Source organism: Phaethon lepturus, unplaced genomic scaffold, assembly GCF_000687285.1.
Source record: "Phaethon lepturus isolate BGI_N335 unplaced genomic scaffold, ASM68728v1 scaffold10513, whole genome shotgun sequence".
Taxonomy (NCBI): domain Eukaryota; kingdom Metazoa; phylum Chordata; class Aves; order Phaethontiformes; family Phaethontidae; genus Phaethon; species Phaethon lepturus.
In genome coordinates, this window is record NW_010529730.1 from 6,087 (window position 1) to 27,701 (window position 21,615).

Sequence of the window (21,615 nt, forward strand, 5' to 3'; positions counted from 1 at the left end):
TACACTCATTTACTCAATTTTTTGGTTACTTTAAAACAGATCCTTCGTTTTGACCTATCTAAGGATTACTATATTGGATTATTGGATTCCTTTCAAGAGCCTGTAAAGTCTTAGATTGCTAATATTTCAAACAAGCACATATAGTTCTTTTGTCATTTTTGGCATAAAAATGGGCCCCAGCTGAGCAGTACAATGGGAGATCCAACTGACACAGGCAGCTCTTTCAGTCACTGAATAGAGGTGCTGAAAATTATCAATAGCTCCAGGAACTGCCCTGAGAATTCCTATCAACCAAATACTTAGCATATCATCTGTTTGTATTAGTCTAATACGAGATTTGAGTCTTTCTTTAATGGCATCTTGTAAACGATGACAAATTTGGGAAAGAAGGGGCTATAACTTATCATCAATACTGGATGGGCTATGATTTATTAAAAAACAGTATCCCATTGCCACCTCCTACCCTCTAGTTTCTCCTCATCCTCTGTCCCCCATCCATTTTTAAGAACCACCAATCGCTAGAACAGTCCTTAGCACCAACAGCAGCTGCAGTTAGAGGCTGTATATGCCGGAACCTCAGTTCAGAGGTAGGTGTTTTACCTACTGCACGCCTCTTATGTTTTCAGATTGCTACTCCTAATTCTGAGTAGCCAGTAGAGGCCACTGGTGGAGCAGCATACATCTATCTGCTCGCTGCTGCCCGCGCCGCCGGACCCTCTCCTCCCAGTTCAAGCTGAGAAGAAAGGATCAGGCTGAAAACCTCCACGGTGGGATATCAGCCCATCCCAGCGTTCTCCATCAAGAAGCGTTTCTCCTTCTGCCCTTTAGCATTTAGGCACGCCATTCTCTTTACAACAACAGAGGTTGTTTTAAGATTTAAAAGTGTGAAAAAGAACTGGAGAGACACACAAGCAGCTTAACTAGTTTCTTTCTCTACTTTTTTTCTTTCCTCCTTTTTTTTTTTTGTGAAATTCCAGCTATTATAAAAAGTAAGGTGCTTTTCACTGTCAACCAACATAGCTCTCATGGGATCTAAAGCTTTTCACAGCTAACAACAGAGATTAATACCAATGATTACTACTGGCAACACACTGCAACTCTCCATGGAAAAGTCCAAGACAGATCTTACTTTAGGGAACTTATTTCTATAAATAAATTCTTGCAAAATAACTTCATAACGTGGAATCCTTCATGGGACTTGAGCCTACTACTTGCTGAGAAAAAGTGGTAAAATATCTGGGTGCCTTTCTCAGGTAACATGACACTTATGTTGAACAGTTTCCATTTTCACTAGCTTTAAAATAATTGTTCACCCAGCACTGCTGCAACAATTGGTGCTTTACATAAATTAGCATTTGGACATCCTACTCACATGAATGGATTTGTGGATGTAGGCTTGGCTCACAAAAAAATGCTGTACTAACATATGTTTAAGGCTTAGTGAAGCACTGAAATCCTGTTTTGACAAGGATTTTTTCCAAAGCCTGGGCCTCTGGTTTCTCCCCTTCGACCTGAAAAGAATGCTGGGATTTTGTGCATTAATTTTTCTGAGGAGAAGCAATGTGTAAAAACTAATCTCAGAAATACCAACTCTGGCATGCGATAAAGGAGAAGGGTATAGGGGGAATAAGTGAGTAGTAACGAGGAAAACTTGATAACTGCTGTAAGTACCAAATTACATAGTCAGGGACAAAATCCTGGCCTTTCTGAAATCAAAAGCACAACATTTGCTAAATCACATACAAATGTCACTCTCAATACTGTGACCAACAGATGATTTCCCAGATCCTTTTGCAGAAAACAACATAACTCCTCTTGGGAGTATTATTTTATACACACAGCATCTCCGAAAGGAAAGGAATTCACATAGGTAGAAATCTTGACTACTAGTTAGAGAGGCTAAAAGCCTGTGAAGTATCTTCACTGTTTGAGTTCTCCATGACTCCTGATTAGTAAGGGTAAGCAATTATTTCTTTTTATATAAATATATGCTCATCTACTTTTTTGCAAAGTATCAGATCTGTACAATTACAAAATACTTTCCTCCCATAAGAGTTACTTCTGTAGAAAAAAGACAGCTATTAGATTGTGACCAAAACACGTAACAGAGATAAGGAGAAGGTATGAAAGGCACTTGTGTTCACAGTGCAGTGTCAAATATTCAGAACTTCTTGCAGGCAGTTCTAAAATTCTTCATATTTTGTGATTGCCAGTGATTTTGGATGACAGTTCAAACAATGTATCCAGATTTTTGCTTGCCAAAGGGTACTTCTTTTGTTTTTTAATTTAAATATTAATCTCCATGCTGTCAGCTCTGAAATGATGAAGAAGGATTAGCAGCTTGTCCAAAATACCAGCCAGGCGTTGTAGTAAACACTTTCAAGAGGCACAATGTTGGCAGAAAGCTTTTGAAATTTCAGTCTGCAAGTAAAATGTCAATTAAAAGTTTAAAAGACTTGTATGTTTTGCATAGATTAACATTCACTTGTCCTCTCGTGTGCAAGAAATTGATCACTTTCATTTGCATTTTCAGGTTCATCCACTTCTTCCACAAGGTTCTTTTCTTGCAGCCCACTATTTTCTGAACAAGAATCGTCATCTCCATCGCTACGATGACCTTCAAGACTATGCCTGATGCCATAAGCAAAGTAAATGAGGAAACCTTCCAAAAGGAAAAAAAGAAAAGTTAATAGGGTTTTCAGGCAAGTAGTGCATCAAAAAGTAGTTAGTTATTACTCTGTAACTGAACATATTTTCCAAAACAAGTTTCCTCTTCAGGTATCTGTATTAGAGCTCAGGCTCCAGGTCTTCCCTGTTTCCATGGAAAGTGCCAGCCCTAAATCACAGTGCATCATTTTTGCATAATTGAATGCTCTTATAAGTCATGGAAAACTACTATCTCTAATTTCTGTCTAGATGGAATTAACTGAATTTTCCATATCTTAAAGGAGAATGACTGATGTACTGGGAAGCAAACTGTTACAAACAGGTCTCTGCAAAATTTTACCTATACTTATTCAGAAAAAAACCCCTGTGGCTTATTGGAATTAGTCCTATAACATTGATTCTTTCTATTATCTCAAAACTGTATTTACAATTTTGACTCCATATAAATACCCCTTCTGAGGTATGCTCTTGTTTTGATCAGAAATATCAGCTGACTTATTAAAACACAGACTTTTGTTCAAATATTTAAAGGAAGAGACTAAAATGTTCTAAGATGGGAATCATCAGTCCTAAGGTAAGAGGTGACTGAAATGAACAGAGGTACCTACCAAGTGCCATCCAGAAGCTAAATCTGATCCAAGTGTCTCCACTTAATTGTACCATCAAGTAAATATTTACCAGGATACTGAACGATGGCAAAAATGGCAACAGTGGAACCTAAGAGGAAACATTTGTCTGTAGCATTAAATGTCATTTCTTGCATGTCACACTTCAGTTATACAACACAAACTAGAGGTGACACATCTACTCACTAAAAAGAATAGGAAAATGTTCTTCTTGGTACATAGTGAAATTTTCTTTCTCACCGGGTTTAATCTCTGGTTTCTACATATCTTAAACTTTTAAAAAAAATTGTTTTAAGAATATATTCTCTAAGGATGTGAAGAAAAACTTTCCAGTTTGTGCTGAACATATACTAATGAATTCCTAAATCTACAGCTGAGAAGTATTATTTCTGTATTTTTATATATTCCTTCTTTCTGAATTGCTCCCCCAATTCCACCAGATTCCTTGACCTTCATCACTATACTTTATTGTTTCCATTAAATAACTGATCTTGAATCACAAATAACGGATCTCCATTAAATAACTGAACATAAGTGAAGGCTCAGAATGAAAGGCGTATACTCTGGGAGGTACAAACTGTATTGTGGTCCAAACCACAGCACACAACACAGACAAGTGACTGCACACTAATAGGTTTCTGAATTATTTTCCAGTTTCTAAGCGCTTAAACTGAGGTCTAAAATTACCTGGGTCTCAGCAATGTGCAGTCTGGGGATGTGTCTAAAAGAATACCTAGAAGATCTGTGCTGCCAGATCCACTAGTTGTAACAGCAGCTGTTCACACCAACATCAACGGTACGGCCATTATCTGCAGCCATGCTCCTATGCGTGTCACACGTTTCAGTCTGTGGGCAGTGAAACCCTTTCTCCAGCCCTGAGAAGATCTGGGACTGGACTGCACATGCCGGCGATTCAGCTGTGAGCATCCACTACCCTTACTTTCACCAAAAAACCTGCAATAGTGGCAGTGCAGTAATGGAAGACTGCCTGAAAAAGGACCATCTCTCTCTCTCTCTCTCTCTCTGTGCTCCTCTCCCACTTGTTAGAATCCATTCAAACCTCTCTTTAGAGAATTAACACAGCGAAGATGTTACTCACCATAAAGGCCACTTTCTGCTGGTTCTGAGGCTGCCGTTGGATGAGGAGAATGGTAACTATGAAGGACGCCACTAACACAGCAAGAAGGCCAATACTCCAGGGCTCCAAGTTAGCAATGAAATGAATCCCGTAAGTAGTGAGGACACTCAGGCCACAAACCAAGAAAGCTGTGTGAAAAACAAAATGATGGAAATGAAAAAGAGGTCATTTAATCTCTGCATTGAAGAGGATGTGACTCTTAAGAATGATAGCAGGTCTTCAGTATGAAATGTTATCATGTAAATGTTTAATTAAAGGAAAATACAGTAGACTACAGGTTAGATCCATCAAGAAGTATAAAAGCATTCTGCAGAATGACACATGAATTATGACCGAAAGAAAGCATGTTATCACTGGATTTTTAATTACGTCTGTAATAAAATTCCATTGCTTATGTTAATGCATTATATGAGTTTGGACAGCTGAATACTTACCTAAGAGACTCACTAAAAAGTTAACGGTAGTTGCAGTCTGCTCAGTAGGTAAACTGGATGGATTAATCAGAGCCTGAAGACTGAAGTGATTCTCTTGTATCATATTTATCTGTGATTCACTTACTGCAGATTCCCTTTCAGATGCAGCCAAAGCTGCTTTTTCTGGCAAATATTTTGGTTGCTCGTAGGTTAAACTGGGTTGGTACCTACGCATAAAACAAACAGGATAATAAAAAAATTAAGCTTGACTTTGGGATTTGAAGCAGTATGACTCTAGAAATGTATTTAAATACTAAATTCTTTGCAGTAGAGATTTAGAGTATCCCAACTTATAACTGCACTGCAACTGCATATATTATTAGTCACTATCATATATAACCAAACTATGGCAACTCACTTTTTTGCTGGGTTTGTTTGGGGATTTTGGGGGCAGTTTTTTAAGCTACATGAATACACTGATGGGTCAGATAAATGACCGGTTTCGTACAAAAAGAGGGGACAGGGTGTGGTGGTCAATGGCAGCGAAAGGGTAGCGGAGCTTCTTTCTGACTTCTTTCCTGTACTATAAGAGGCCTCCTATCTGTCATAAACTGAAATTTTACATCTGCTTTGTTAGAATTTAGGTATATTTTTAAAAATACATATGTTAAATAAGTCACTATGGGATAAAATAGTCTTCGCTTTTAAAGTGTAAATTATTGCAACATTGAATTTGAGCTGAATTTAAGCTGTTACACCTTTCTAAGTTAGTTACTTAGCCATAAGTAATAAAGACTGACTTTTTAAGTTAAAAAGAGCAGTACATAATAAAGTGAGCTGTAGCTACCAATATATCAATATTGTTCTGTAGCTTTATAAACAGAACAGATATCAGAGTTTTACTGACAAGTATTTATCATCTCACTCATTGAGAGATAATATTTGCACTGTCTTCTAGGGCTACTACATCTTGAAACACTTGTCTGGTCTTATGCTTTTGACTAGAGTAATACACAGCAATTATTTCAACTTGTTCATCCTGTGAACCACCTAGAACATCTACACTTTTCACATATAGCCCCCCACAATGTAATAGGCCTGTACAAGCATGTACAGCATAGATTGTATTCATATCAAAATATCTTTCACTGAATTTTGTACACAAGCTTACATCTAGTACCCTTAGGACTAATGCTTGGACCAATACATCTTCTAGAAAATAAAAAGTGTCTAGATTTTACGTGAAGCTTTGACTTGACTAACTGCTATACTGATATGACAATATATCATTTTCTTTGATGGGTAACTGCTGCTTAGTAATGATTTATATGCGTACAGCTAATTTTTAAACATTTAGCAAGCTAGAAAAAAAACATACCCTGTAAATGTCACTTCTGTTTATACACTGACCACACAAAATGAAACACAGTAGAATACAAAGGATGTTTTTGACTCACCTGAGAATGAGGACACAGGTTGCCACAAGTGAATAAGCAAGAAGTGTACCGATAGACATCATGTCCACTAAAGCCTTTAGGTCAAACAGAAATGCCATTATAGCTAAAGAAAAGAAAAGAAAAGAAAATACAAAATTTGTATGAGGCTGACACAGAATTATAGAATCATTTAGGTTGGAAAAGATCCTTAAGATCAAGTCCAACCATAAGTGCTAAGATTAATATTAAGAGCTAAGATTTTAAAATCTGTCCACAGTGTAACTTTACATTGTTTTACTGACAGGGATATGAGTGAAATCATGGTAATCCTTAACAGCACATTTTTGAAGTCATTGCCCACATTCCCAAACATAATTCCCTACAGTTGGGAATCTCATTCGTACAGATACGCACTGATGAGCCATACAGTCATGCTGCATAATCAAGCAATTTGTATTGGACTTATTTGAACATAAGTATTTGCACACATGGCTTGCTAAATTTGGACCACATTAAGAATACATTTTTATATAATCAGGTTCAGATCCTGCAGCAGAAATCTCACCAAACATGAGAAGATGGATCCCACTGCAAAACTGGGGAAAAATGATACGACCCAGTAAGTCACTGGTATGTAAAATTTCTGCTGCACTGAGAAAGAGCTCTATGTAAAGAGGACTTTCAGGTGTTGTCTCGAATAAAATAGTTTTGTGGGTTTTTTTAAATTTATTACCTTACTAAAAAAAAAAGTTGAGTTCAAGTGGCATTCAGGAAAGGCCAGCAAAATCTCACAAGAATTAATATTCTTAAGATCATTTGAATTCAGAGGCAGAAACTTCCATGATACTGATAGTAATTATAGCAGTCTTTGTGTTTATAAAAGCTAATGCCACATTCTTTTGGAGATTCTGGAATGTCTTTTTTTGTCTATGCCGTTTGCACCCAGACACACATAGCCCATAAAGAAATTAGCACAAGCCATCACTAAATGAAAGGTTAATGCTAATTGTTTTGAAATGTATGTGATCAAAGAACCTCTTAGAATATTTGTATTTTATTAACATTATTGAGATGCAGAAAAAATCTAAAAATACTTAATCTTTTGAATCACCAGTAATCTCAACATCAAAAGAAACTATTAAACATAGACTTCATACACTGTATGAATATGCACACACACATTTTTCTATATTCAGAAATAGTTATATATAATATTTATGTTACATGTTTGTTAATATATTTGTAGACAGGTGTATAAGTGCACAAACACACATTCCCCTGGTATTTGATCCTGAAGGAGAAAGCAAAATGTGATTTTCTGAAAACAAGACTGCTATGTTACAGAACTTTTATTTCATCTGGGAGTCTACTTTTCCAATGAAGGAAGACCATCCTGTTTTCTTTAACGAGGGTAGATGTTCCTAAATCCAAGAAGTCATTTATGGGGTAGATTTCTGAACACCTCACTGCTTTGCATGCTCAAAAGAGCATAGGTAAGCAAAGCTGAGGAAGAACAGAACCTACTATAACTTCATGTACAGTAGCTATCTTTAATTTTTAATCCTAGCTTCAAAAGGCTACTTTGTAGCCTGGAATATTCTTTTACGTTAGAAACAAACTGACAAATTCCTGTAAATTTCTGACTAAGAGCAAAAAAGACACAGCATTACTTTTCCACCTCTCTTCGTTGGACTCCAATTGTAAGAAATGATGGCAGATCAATTTATGGTGAAGAAGCCTTGGACTGACACCAAAACATTTTTACATGTGCAGAATTTCGCAATTGTGATTACCACATGTGAGTCACGGTAACAACATGTGACAATGGCCTCAGCTGTAGTCTTGACCTGACAACTTTAATTAAGGGGCCTAACATCTAATCTCCTTAACATTTCTTAAAGATATAAAACTATCCATGCTACAAATTAATAGAAAAGTCAATGTAAGCTGTTGCATACATCCGTAACCATTCTAGCAAAATTATTTATGACCACAAGTTACAAAATATGCATATTTTTTAAAATAGAAGAAGAAATTACTCCTTCTCCAGCAGTAGATAAAACCATCTTCAGGTGAGTTGTTGACACCCCCAATTCCCCAAGCTGTCCAGAAGCAGTCCAAGTGACAGCTGCTGCATAGCTACAGTCAGGGCTGTATAACTATATCAGTTTACCAGCTGGGTAACATGGTTTTCTTTCTCCTCATCATTACTGCAATTTCCGACAAAGATGTTAATTTCATCCCACATAACTGCACTTCCAAATTATTATAGGGGAAAAAGTCAGTAACATAAATTAAAATACTATAGTCAAAAGAATAAAAGTAATTCTAAGCAATTTATTTGTATTCTGACCAAAGAAAAGGGAACTGGTAATTATGCTTCATGTGGAAACTATCCAGATAATGACTGTGCCTTCCCACATTATTGTCAAGTACACAGTGTGAGCAGTTCCAGTCTTGTGGCATCTGAGGATGACCCTGACTATAAATAACAATATTTTAGTATCAGTTCTGAACTTCTTATTTGATATCAATTTTAGCCAGGTTTGCTAAATGTTATAAGGCATGCATTTCTTATTTGAATTACTTTTGAAGATGTATTTATTTGCCTTTAAGTTAAATACTTCTAGAGCTTCCAGTTTTCCTGGGTAACTAGACGTCCCACTGAAATGACAATGAAATTTGGGCACAACTACATGTACCTCTGCAAGAAGTATGGACAAAAGTGAAACAGTTGTATGTTAAAAAATTGTCTTTGTGAAACATTAAGAGTGGCCAACAGCACCCAAAATGCTGTTTTGCTAAAATATAAGTGGGTATGTATGTGCATACATATATGTACATAACCCCCCAACACACACATATACACCTCAGCCACAATTTGGTAAGCCTATACAAAAACAGAAACCTTTTTCTTTAGATGAAAATTTAAAAATCTTTGCATTTTACACAACAGTTGATCCTGTTGCAAATGTAGAATTTTTTTCTCATGTCTCAAAAAACATGACAGTTGTTTTCTCCCCTTACAGATGTGGTAAATATATAGATGTATATCAGACAAGGAAACCCTGTAAGAGCATCAGCCTAAGGGACCCGGATTAAGAAACAAGCTTATTCACAATACAAAAGGCCAATATTAAAAAAGAAATAATAATTTTGAATTCTGTGACATTAAGGACATCACCACCACCATGATTGGCATGATCTGGAGTTCTTACACCCTTTGATTACTTGGTAATTTTGTTCCCATCGTACATGCAAGGGAAGTTAACAAGCAGCCCTTTTCAAAAATATAAAGTACCATGCACGTGCATAGAGTATTTAAATCTCAGTTTTAAGTAACACGGGCTTTGAGAGCTTACCAGAGATGACCCCTGCTGTCAAGGTGGCAGAAACTGGTGCCTGCCTCTTACTCACTTTGGCAAGAAAACTAAAGAGTAAACCATCGCGTGCCATGGCAAACAGAATTCGGGGCAAAGGGAACATAGAGCCGAGAAGACTAGAACAGAAAAATGTATAGTTCAAATACAGGTTATTAAAAGCACAATGCTTTACTGGTAAACCCAACTACACAAAAAGAAAGCTCGGAAGAGTTAATGGGTTTAGGTATAGTTTTGGTTTAGGCTCCGTGTTGCTGCTCTTGGTTTTTTGTTCGGTTGACTGATGTTCTTGGTTTTGGGTTGTTTATTTTAAACCTAGGCTTTGAAAGCACTTGAAAGTAAACAAATACAAAATCTGTGGTAGAGAAAAGTTTTACTGGTAGCCTACTTTACCTGGCGACAATCAGGTTTGATCATTTCAGTCCAAAGCAAATCAAAGCTCCACAACGGTGGTTTATTTCTATATATGCAACGTGTTTAGCAGTGCACCTTTCTTTACAAGGATCAACTCTTAGTCTCACCTGCTACTGCACCAGACGATAGAGTAGCAACTAGTGGGGTCTTCGTTTTGGAACTGATTTGAGCTAGACATTTGAAAAGCAACCCATCCTTCGCCATAGCATAGATTACACGTGGCATTGGGAAAATGGATCCAAGAAGACTGAGTAAAAAGCAAACACATGCAACATGGCAAACACAGTTCATGCAGAGTTGTATCATGGACAAGATAAACAATGTTAATTAATGGCATGTATAGAAACAAAATTTATGATTGTAAAACAAAACCAGAAAGCCCCATAGCCCAAGATACTACAGATCAGACACAAACAGAAATTTCTTTTTCCCTGTAAAGTTGATTGTTTTGGCGGGATTTTTTGTTATTAATTTAGGTAATGGAATTGCTTCATCAGGGAGAATTCAGATTAGCAAAATAACCGTTGCCATCACTGTAGTTCTTGTGTATTAGTGGACCAGGAACATGTTCCAGGTCACACTAACTATGCAATTAAGCTTTAGTATTCCTGGAGAAAGTCTGTCAGTCAGCAGCAGCAAATCAACAAGCATTAGCAGCATCTCTTACACGCTACATTTCCATGGGAGGCTGCTGATTAACAGTAATTCAAAGTAAGCACCATAAAGTTACACTTGGGCACATTATTGCTTTTGATTAAAGCACCTCTAGCCCAGCTTCATTAAGATTGTTTCTCTTTTTTAGAAGAAGTAAAGCTAATTAATTTAGATTTGTTATTAGCAGAACACAGAACACTTTTAAACTGTTGATAACTTGAAGCTCTTTTTAAACATACTTCTTAAATTAGGTGGTTTCTTTCCCTCAAAGCGAAATAATTGTAATTAAGAAAACCAAAAATACTGAAAAGACAAAAGGCATAGCCAGTCATAGCCAGTATAACCTCTGCAGCAAGCACACTAGTTTTAAGCAGGTGAATGGTTGCCTTACTTTAGGGAATCGACTATATCACTTACAGAAGGCACAGCTTTTACGTACCACAGATGCTAAGTACCTCCAATAATACTCGTGAGACACAAGCTTTAAGGTTAGACACACGAGGTAAGTTTCACTGCACATTAACTGATTTTGATGTATAAATGTCACTTCCAAAAAGGAATGATACCTAAATCAGGGTGACAGTTGATTTTTCAAATAAGGATACTGTTAAAAGCCACTGTCAAATCTTTTGCTGTTGTGGCTTTGTAAAATTTATTTATCCTATCCCTCTTTAAGTACATTCACATAAATAACAGAAAGATTAACAAGGAGGAAACAAGTTCATGACATAACATAGTAAGAGGTAACTATATGGACCAACAGCAATGATCCAAACTTTTTTTCTTAATTATACCTCAAAGCTGAGGAATATGAAATACAATTTCGTCTGTTTTGTTTTAAACTGACACCAGTCAACAGACTGGAAGATTAACCTCTCCCTCTGAGTAAATATAATTCTTCAGAATACACTGGAAAAAGAGACCAGCAGTTCAGATTTCTGAAAAAGCATTTTACGTTCTCAGTTCACTTTGGTTTTCAGTATTAATTTCTTTAAGCTAGTTTCTGCTTACATATCCCTTTTACTATTTATTAATATAGAGGAAAAATTCAGTAAAACCCTCCAAATGAGAGCAGCATGACAACTAGATAGAAAATAGCTATAATCCCAGAATGAACTGTGTAACTATGACATTCTTCAGTCAGCCCTGCAATTCTTTTAACATCGTACTAGAATTATTTCCTTATTCTATCCCCTTCTACATCAAAATATTCCTTTCCTTTAAATCATTGTCCACACTGTGCTCATTTTCTTCAGGCTAATGCTTACAGGGTTATCTCAGAGTGCTGTTAGCATTAGTGCTTAAGCAGGCACGACGTTATCCTTTGTGGAAAGGTAGCCAGTATTCTTATTGCTGAAGCTCACGTAAGTGACTCCTTACCTACATAAGTTCAGGTAGAAGATTGGCATCAGCATTTTTCTGTCCCTAAATTCAAGTGTCAAGCAATGCTCTATTCTATGGAAGTGTTTATACCACATTACAATTGGGGTGTAATATATATGAACACATACTAATATATCTCATGCCCTCCCTGATCTTTTTAATCAAAATAACACGATAAGGTGACATCCACAGTTTCATGAAGGGAAATAAATTATCATATTTTCACAGCTATAATCTACATCTCAAATACCCACACAGAAACCACAGGAAGGGATGATGTCAGAAGACAGACTGGCTACTGGAGGAACACAGAGACAGGCAACGAAGATGAGGATTAGAGCTAATTAATCATCTCTTCAATTTTGCCTGCAAATACACAGAGCCCATAAAGCTGCTGAGTCATTGGGAGTGGACAGCAAGAAAGGATAAAATGGGTGAGGTTTATTTTATCAGTTAATAAAGACAACTTGCAGGTCATATGTCTGAAAACACGTATTTTAATAAAAAACTTTTGGGTAATAAGCCAGAGGGGAAGAGTTCAATAACGGTACAGTTTAGAAAAGGAACTTAAATTAATCCACCTACTCTGATCAAGACCTGCTTAGGTCTAAAACATGCTTATAATACTTATTGCTAATCCTTTGCATGAACTGAGCCTTCAAAATGAATGCATGAGCATATACTTAAATGTCATCTATTATCCACCAGCTTTTCCCAATAAAATTAGTATTTCATTGTCTTTACCTTGTGGACAAAGCACAGAGGGATCCCACTGCTACAACATATTTTGCAGGACCCCATCCAACATACTCAAATGCTACTGGCAGAGGACTTTTCTCGTCTAGTAGATAGTATGGCATCATAAGTGTCAATGCAGCTGAAACCCCAAAATAGGCCATGAAGCAGACAAGCAGGGACACCACAATTCCTATGGGTATGGCTTTCTGAGGATTCTTGACCTCTTCTCCTGAAAAAAGAAAAAAAAAAAAAAAAAAAGCCCCACCAAAAATTCTTACTTCTTTCCACCTTCAACTTTAAAAGATAGCATCAAAGACAAACCATTTGTTAATCTAAACCATGGGAATCATATTTGTAATAGAAGTTTTAAAAATCTGTATAAAATAAGCTTAGTGACACAGAACAAAACTCAGTATTTTCTTGCCAAAAATACCATTTAAAAATGGAGGTAAACTAAAGGACATAAAAATACATTCTATAGTTAGAGTACTCAAAGTCCATCATTTCTAGTTATTTACCTACTAATTATAAGTTCAATGGACTCATTCGCTGTTAGCCATCTACAAGCCAGCCTTTAGGAGAGATACCTTATCTCAGAGAATTGTAAAAGTGGGCAGGTTATTAACATGGTTTGGGGAAAAACAAATTGTATACTAAGCACTTCCCAGATTTAGAAGGCAATAATTAATTTTTTTAGAACAGGAATAAAATAAGTAAAATCTCCTCCTTCCTCCCAAAACAATAGCCACTTTCAGGAATGCACTCAGACTCATTTGACATGGACTGAAGGAAGTTTAGGAGAAAGCAAAGGACGAACAGTAGACAAGATTGTTATATTGTTTGTGTGGTTTGTTTTGTTTTCAAAAAAAGCATCTAATACATATAAATACTATACCAGTTGTTGCAATGCAGTCAAATCCAACAAAAGCATAAAAACAGGTTGCAGCACCAGCCAACGTTCCTGTGAAACCATATGGCATAAAGCCACCACTCCCATATAGACTTGTCACATTCTCACAGAATGAGCAATTCCTATAAAGAACAAAAACACAGCAGAAAAATAACTTTTTTTTTTTTATAGTATTGGTAGGACACACACATGCATCCTCCTCCCCTACCACTCTGGAAAAACATGTTAAAATGCTTTTGTCAAGACAGAGTCCTGCTTTACAAAACTGCACAAGAAGACATTTTTATGTCACTGCTTGTAAGAAAGACAAAAATAACAGTACATGGAAGAATACCCAAATCAAGTAACTATCATCTTACTCACTTTGCAGTTTGCAGCAAAACATATAAAAACACTAATGGTATAGGCAACTCTTGCTGTCATACTCACATACTGCAGGTAATGCATGGCTTAAAGACAAGAAGCCAGTAACCTCTCAAATGGCTACAGACAAGAGTATTGAACTAAGATGATTTTTAAAGGGAAACTAAAACAAGAAAATAAAAGACTATTTTTAAGGGAATAAAAAGTTTATCATTTCCAGCAACACAGCTATTAGTTGAAACATTACCTGCAATACCACAAAAGCAATTATAACAGAAAATTGCTTGGAATATGAGCAAGTAAATTAATTAAAAAAAAAAATTACTCTGTTACTGCAGTAAGGTTTATAAGATACTCTTCACTTATTTTCCAGTTGTCAGCATCTCCTTTCACAAAACCAGAAATCATAACGAAGAGTAGGACCAAGATGTTAATAGCAGTGAAAATTTTATTCACCCATGCAGATTCTTTTACTCCAAAGGATAAAAGACCTATAAAATAAAAATATTTTATAGATATGAACAGTCCCATAAACTAATAAAATGGCATTTTAAAGAAGACACACATGGAAGTACTGTGGATAATATTTTTTAAAAAACACTAGATTTAATACTTTTAAAAAGCAGTAGTACAAATTTACTACATACTTTGACACCATAGCGATAGGCAAGGGTATTGGAAACCAAAACCAAGCCTCTTTAATTGTATTCTTTAAGTATTTAAAAGTAGCAACTGTTACTTACTACTTTTCCGAGATTCCAATTCATACCTCTATTTTATGCAATGGAACAAAAATATGTACAAGAATTCTATGCTTCGTAAAAACAGATTGGTAGAATCTATTCTGTACAGAACAATTACTCATTAGATTAATAAAATAATCAAAGTTATTAGATTTATAATGTGACCTGTTCACTCTAAATTTTTCAGGGCATATCCACATTAGAGTAAGAGTCCCATTTCCTAGCTCATTAATAAAACCTTTAAAAACAAATGCATGCCTCCTGTTCATAAACACTGATTTATATTCTAGGAAAAAAGTCTGATACAAAATACACATGCCTTAGCTGCAGACTACTGCATTTAAACAGTCTGAAAGTTATTCCATCAGGATGCTACCGTGTCATTAGATTTGTAACAACTGTAAGTATACTAACAGTTTAATGGAAGAGCAGGCAGTGAGCAGATTGGGAAAAATAAAATACAATGGGAAAGCCTCCACAGGTTCTTTGCACTCTAAGCATTTCCACTAATATCACATACATGCTTTCCCTCATTATTTAGAGATTAAGTCTGAAAACTTTAAGCCTCTCAAGATAATGTCCAAAAAATGTCCAACTCTGCTAATGAGACACTTGGTATCTTATTATAGCACAGAAGTTATCATATAAGCTGCCCAAGTTTTCTCCACCAACGGCATTTTTATTGGAAATAGATGTATGCTTTCTTCAGCCTAGTTTCTCTGAAAAAAGCAGTGTCTCAATCAGCCTAATGCAGTATGAAACATACTATGTACATTTTTTTAAAGTTCTTTCTGTAGGGGGAAAAAAAACCCCAAACACCAGATTTCTGTGGACTTCCCCTTGTACTTAGCACGTAACATTTTCTGTAAAACATCATCTGCTACTCCTATGATTCAGCTTTGTCCAGCTCGCAATCCAATTACTGTATCATGCTCAGCCTACACAGCCCTGAGCCATCCCCACTGCCCCTGCTCTCAGCAGCGGTGAATTCCACCCAGCTAATTCACTGGTGGTTCAGCTGCTTACCACAGAGACCTGGAGAGGTAACTTGCAGCACAAGCACAGGAGAAGTGAAGAAGGAATGATGGTGAGGTTGAAAAGACAGGACACAAACGGAAACTCAAGGGCAGTGGAGAACCTCAGGAGAAGCATTTCCTCTTCTATCAAGAATCTCTACTACTGATGCTAGGAAGCAGCAATGGCAGTGGAGAAAACACATATAAGATGGCAGCATCTACACTAGCATGTTATAATTTGGTTGGTGGAGTGCTCTGCTTTTCAAAAGGTTGTTTTTTTCTTCCTTCCTTTGGAGGACGTGAAAATGAAAGGTCCATTCCAGCTATACCAAATTCAATCCCATCACTCCTGAAAACATAAGGGTCTGAACTGGTCCTATAGGCAACTTGGAACCGCAAGCCTGGCAGGATGCTGGACTAACGGTAGTCTAGTAAACTCCCTGATCTTCCTACCTGCAGACACAAGGGCCTCAGCACCAACTGTTAATGGTGATAATTCACCAACTATGTTCTGTTTGCAAGCATGAAATTCTTCTGAATCTCAAGACATTTATCTTTAAAACTTCTACAAAATTAATGCATTTAAGTAATATTCGACTTTTAAAATTGTACAAGTAACTTCCTCAAGATTCCACTCTACTTCCTTGTGGTTTACATTAGTGACTGTATGAAAACCACATCAAACTTTTTGGGTAAAATTTCTGGAAAATAAGTGTTGAGTTGGGAATATCTACACTGCAATGTGACTCACAATGTGGGTACATCCTAAATCTTTTAAATAATGTAGTCCTCAAACATTTTTCAATTAAAGACTTCAGCACCTTATGTATTTTTTGTTCACTGCTTTCTTCTACTAAAACAAACAAAACCGAAAGAGGCAGAAGGAAGAAATGAATTGAAGATACAAGCACAGCCATAAATTAAGGCTTACTACTGTAGGGGCTCATGTTTTTATGTCCAGAGATCTAATAAAAGCTCAGGATGCACTGACCACTCATTCTAGCATTAGGAGTTGAATGGAAATGTTTTCCCAAGTAGTGAGTCCAAAAAAGTCCCTGGTAACAGAGTAAGAGAACTGAAGGTTATACCCATGTAACTTATGAGTTTCACTTTCCAGAGAAGAAAAGATCCTGCTTTTGTTTGATCTAAGGAGAGACGGAGCACAACAAATATTTGAGATATGGGCAAGACCTCTACTGAATACTGAAATACTTCTAGTACTGGCTGAAAACAAACTATACACTCTAAAATACACATACTGCTTCCTTCTCTCCTGGTGGCAGTAAGAACGTTTCCTTGTGGAAAGCAATTGTTAAATGCAAACATGCAAATAAGTTGCAGTATTTTTGGGCTTTCCAATCCCTCAAAAAGCTGGTGTCAGTTTTTGTAATTTAAAAACATGACATGAGTAAAGATGTAAAAGAAACAGAAGTGAGTGGAGTAGTCATGAAAGGTTTACTCAGGTTTCAAACCGGTCTGTTGGGCCACGCCGGTATCTTGGAGTGCCCTTTAGCTCAAACAAGTTCTGGGCTAGACAACTCTTTGAAGACTTAAAAAGGGGAAAGTTATTTTATACTGAATAAGTTAACAATTCAGAGGGGAAAAAACCCTTACAAATACCCACTACAAACAAAATATGTGATTTAAGGAGAGCACATCACATTAACAAACTACAAAGCTTAACTTAAGGTCCCTCTAAAAGCATTCACCAGCAATAAAGCCATGAGAACCACACAAAACTATAATTTTCCTGTTATCATCAATCTGTATCATGGGTTTTATAAAATTACAGACAGGTGATTATTTCATGTCTCACCTTAAAAAAAAAAGAGGGTAGACATGAAAATTAGATTATATAAATTTAATTCACAGAGTCATTGTGTCAATACACACACATCTAAACATCTCAGACATTATAAAGGTATTTCTGATAAAACAGAATTTTTTGTGTTATTTCTGATAAAACACAAACACAATGCTACAATTTAGCATTTTTGTCTGTAAGAAACACTCTGACATCACAACCCCCATAAATGAAGATATATATGTGTCTTACCTGATAAAAGCAATATAAGGAATACAGCAAAGAAGTCAGGATACTCTGCTAGCCCAGAGTAATTCATTTTGAAGTAGGTTCTGAAGAAATGACCAATCTGTTTTCCAAGAAGTTCATCAAAAGTGCCACTCCAGGCTCTTGCTACGCTTGATGTACCTTCATAAAATACATACGTGTTTAGGGTTTTGCATACATACAAGGATACAGTTATTTCTACTGAAAAAGAAATAAAACTAAGCATGGCACTACTTGCATTTTAAAAAGCAGAGCTTGTGTTAAAACAGTGATTTTTTTTTTTTGCCAGGAGATGTTAACATTATAGAATTTTTCTACATCGTTAGATGATAACATGTTATTCTACCACTAAAATATACAAATTTGTACATCATTTATTCCCAAATTATTGCAGAAATTATTTCTGTATCATTTTTATTTGATGTCATTCTGGGAGATACTTATTTCTAAAGCTACAATATGGCGTATGTTAAACAGCATAAAGCAATGTAAGAAACCAGTTTAAGAAAGAACATGAAGGAAAGTTTGTTCACCTGGAAGTAAAGCAAAAAAAATCACTAGGAAGATGTATATTGCTGGAGGCAGTATTTAAAACTAATAGTCTCCGCTTGTAAAGTGTGTATGTGGCCATAGCTAAATACAACCTTATTTTTACCACTCTCCTATCATGAAATACACTTCACTACAATACTCAGGAATACTGATTTTGTAGTGATTTGGGCAACAGTCCTGTAGTTAGGTATACATATACAGCTAGGCGTGCTTATATACACGCGTAATGGATGCTTGGAACATGTATCGCTGGAATAAAACGTTTTTGAATCAAAAAATATTGTCTCTCCTAAAGCACTGAAATAGGTATTTGAATATCTGCCATATCAGCACTGGTTTTATTCAGATCTGGTCAACTTTGTATTTTATGGGATTACGTGATAGGACACCATTTATAATTAGCATGAGGTGATAGTAACAAGTTAGTACTTAAACTTCAGGACTTTCTTGAAGTGAGATACTATAGTGATGGGGTCTTTGTAAATGTCCTTGCTGTGTATATTCAGAAAAAAATATGCTTATTGATTTTACTGGAATTATTCTTCCTGACCAAAGACAGCGAAGAAATCCTGTTCATTCTTGTGCATCACCACTGAACTGTCGTGACACAATTTCATGCAAGTTATGAAGACAGAAAAGATAGTTCCAAATCCGTATCTTATAACTGCTATTTCAGAAACCTTTGAGACCTGTGTTTGTTCTTCATCTTACCTATAACATAGGATAAAATCAGATTCCAACCAGTGATAAAAGCCCACAGTTCACCAACAGTTACGTAAGTATACAAATACGCAGAACCAGTCTTGGGAACGCGAGCACCAAACTCAGCGTAGCAGAGACCTGCCATCACAGATGCCAGTGCAGCAATGAGGAAAGAAACAACGATGCTAGGTCCGGAATCGGATTTGGCTACTTCTCCAGCAAGGACATAAACACCAGCACCAAGAGTACTTCCTACTCCTAGGGCTATAAGGTCCACCGTTGATAAGCATCGGCACAACTTGGAGTCCTCAAGACTTTCACCACTCACGTTCTTCTTCCGCACCAGACACCGAACAAAGGACAAAGCTGGTCCACAGGGCAACATGGTGGATATAGAGCTCTGAAATAAAATAAATCATTAATTTACCTAAAATGTAGCATGGGTATCAGTGAAAAACAATTAAAGAAATATATTTGCATAGAGAACTTTAATCACACCTACCAATTTATACATTTATACTCTTCTATGACATTAAATAAGCTGGCATGTGCTTTTTCCCCAGGAAACATATTAGAGATTCAGTATTCCTGGTTTTATATTTACCATTTATTTCCCCATGAAAAAATATCCATTATGTTTGGGTTTACTACACTGCTGTAAAAAAGAAGAAATTGTTTCTATTTTTCTGCTGATGTCTACTTCTTAACCATTTCTAAAACAGAACCAGAACAGACGTCTATTATAATCTCATATATCATAAGGACTTTCAAGATGAGGATCAGCAACAACATAAATAAGGATCTGAAACTCCAACACCAAGGCTATAAATACCAAAAGTATTAAAATACAGCCTTCTGACAGAGCCAATGCAATCTCATTTTGTCTTCAAATACATGACTTTTGCCTTTAGAATTTGCTTCAGTAAAAACTGCTTGAAAGCAGATTAAAATAGTGTTTCTACTCCCTCCCACACCAATGAAGTTTCCCAGAAGTAATTATCTTCACAAGAAATCTCATATAACCCTCCCTGACAATCATCTAAAAAAACCTGATGGGATAACTGCTCATCCCATGCTAACTGCAGTTCTTCAATATTCTGAGTGCACGTCACAGCGTGGGGTGCAATCAGCTCTTGCACACAAGCTCAAATTTTGTGACCATCTAGGTCCTGGAGGCCAGCAGGCGGGCAGGGCTTCTCTGGCCTGCGATATGGCTGCCTGCTAGGAGCAAGAGCAGTGAGCCTGCTTCCCAACTCAAAAAAAAAAAAAAAAAGACAGCTGAGGGCCCAAAGCATTTGCTAGGGAGGCAGGACATGGGCATCCGATAGAAAATAGTATCTCAGAGAGGCAGCTTTAATGTAAAAGTTGTCTTTTCTGTATGTGTTCATTTGAATTGTATTGATGATAACTAAGAGTTTGGTGAGAATTCAGTGATACCATCTGCCATCTCCCCAAACTGATGTTTGTCTTTGCAATCCATACCACAAATACCTATAACGGGATCATTATTTGTTAAGTGGAACCCTCCTGGGAACTGAGAAACATTTTCATTTAGAGGAAGACATTCTGCTGGTGGATTCCTCCCTGGCCTGTATCAGTTTCTCAGACCAATAAAGGGCATTTCTACTCACAACAGTTCAATCCACTAGGAGGAATGACTTTGCATCAAGATGGATGGCTCACTTAATGGTGTTTGGTCCTAGAATAAAGAGTCAGAAGCAAGAGAACGGCCATCCTGATACAAGACTGCTTGAAAAAAAAATCCCCTTGGGTATGAAAGAGAGATCTCTGTGTGGAAACGTTTTCTCCCTACTCCTGTAATAGCTCCCCAAGTACACTCAGACATGCCACTTCTGTCTTCAAAGAGCATTCTTTAAAAAGGTCTCCATTCCCCTTCAAGGAAAGGGAAGTTCATAAAGGACAGTGAATGGAATTGAACAGCTCTGGGCAGTGATGCTTAATGCCTATTAGAAAGGTGATAGCTGTGCCCGGACAGTGGAAGGAGGCAAGACAGACAAGTTTCCAAAGCCCTGCTGCAATTAGGGAGTCCTTTCAGCCCACCAGACTCCCAGAGATGAGGATCTGCCCATGGTATGTAGACCTCATCCACTGAGGAGATTTCACACATCAGCTTCAGAACTAAGATGATGTGCATGTCAGCAGACCAAAGAGATCCATAAGCTCTTCTGAGGGGAATCAACATTGAACTATTCAGGCAAAATCCCCTGCTGTAGTTCCTGAACGCTTCAGTACAAGCTGAGGCTGAGGCACTCCACCAAAGCCGGGTTTGTCTATCCTGGGTTGTACTCTGACAAGTATTCCTACGGCCACTATGTTTTTTCCATAATGACACTTCTGAAGTTGTAGCAATCACTTAGGATGTTATATTAATATGCTCATTAGGCTATA

The 21,615-nt window shown here is 36.8% G+C and overlaps 1 protein-coding gene across 2 annotated transcripts; it reads right to left on the minus strand.

The window, feature by feature from the left end:
• Positions 1–2,091: 2,091 nt before the first annotated feature.
• On the minus strand, positions 2,092–19,600 carry SLC7A2 (solute carrier family 7 (cationic amino acid transporter, y+ system), member 2). Of its 2 annotated transcripts, none has more exons than XM_010284035.1 (11): positions 19,216–19,600; positions 17,938–18,093; positions 14,448–14,613; positions 13,745–13,881; positions 12,856–13,078; positions 10,182–10,321; positions 6,302–6,404; positions 4,866–5,071; positions 4,393–4,559; positions 3,276–3,384; positions 2,092–2,662 (listed from the first exon to the last, which is right to left on the minus strand). In XM_010284035.1, exons 1-11 carry the CDS (start codon positions 19,589–19,591, stop codon positions 2,475–2,477), a joined length of 1,971 nt encoding a protein of 656 aa, XP_010282337.1. In that variant the 5' UTR covers positions 19,592–19,600; the 3' UTR covers positions 2,092–2,474. The 2 variants fall into 2 exon arrangements, with proteins under 2 accessions (XP_010282337.1, XP_010282338.1); XM_010284036.1 differs by lacking the exon at positions 10,182–10,321 and adding an exon at positions 9,643–9,779 and having other exon boundaries at positions 2,475–2,662; positions 19,216–19,598.
• Positions 19,601–21,615: the final 2,015 nt, after the last annotated feature.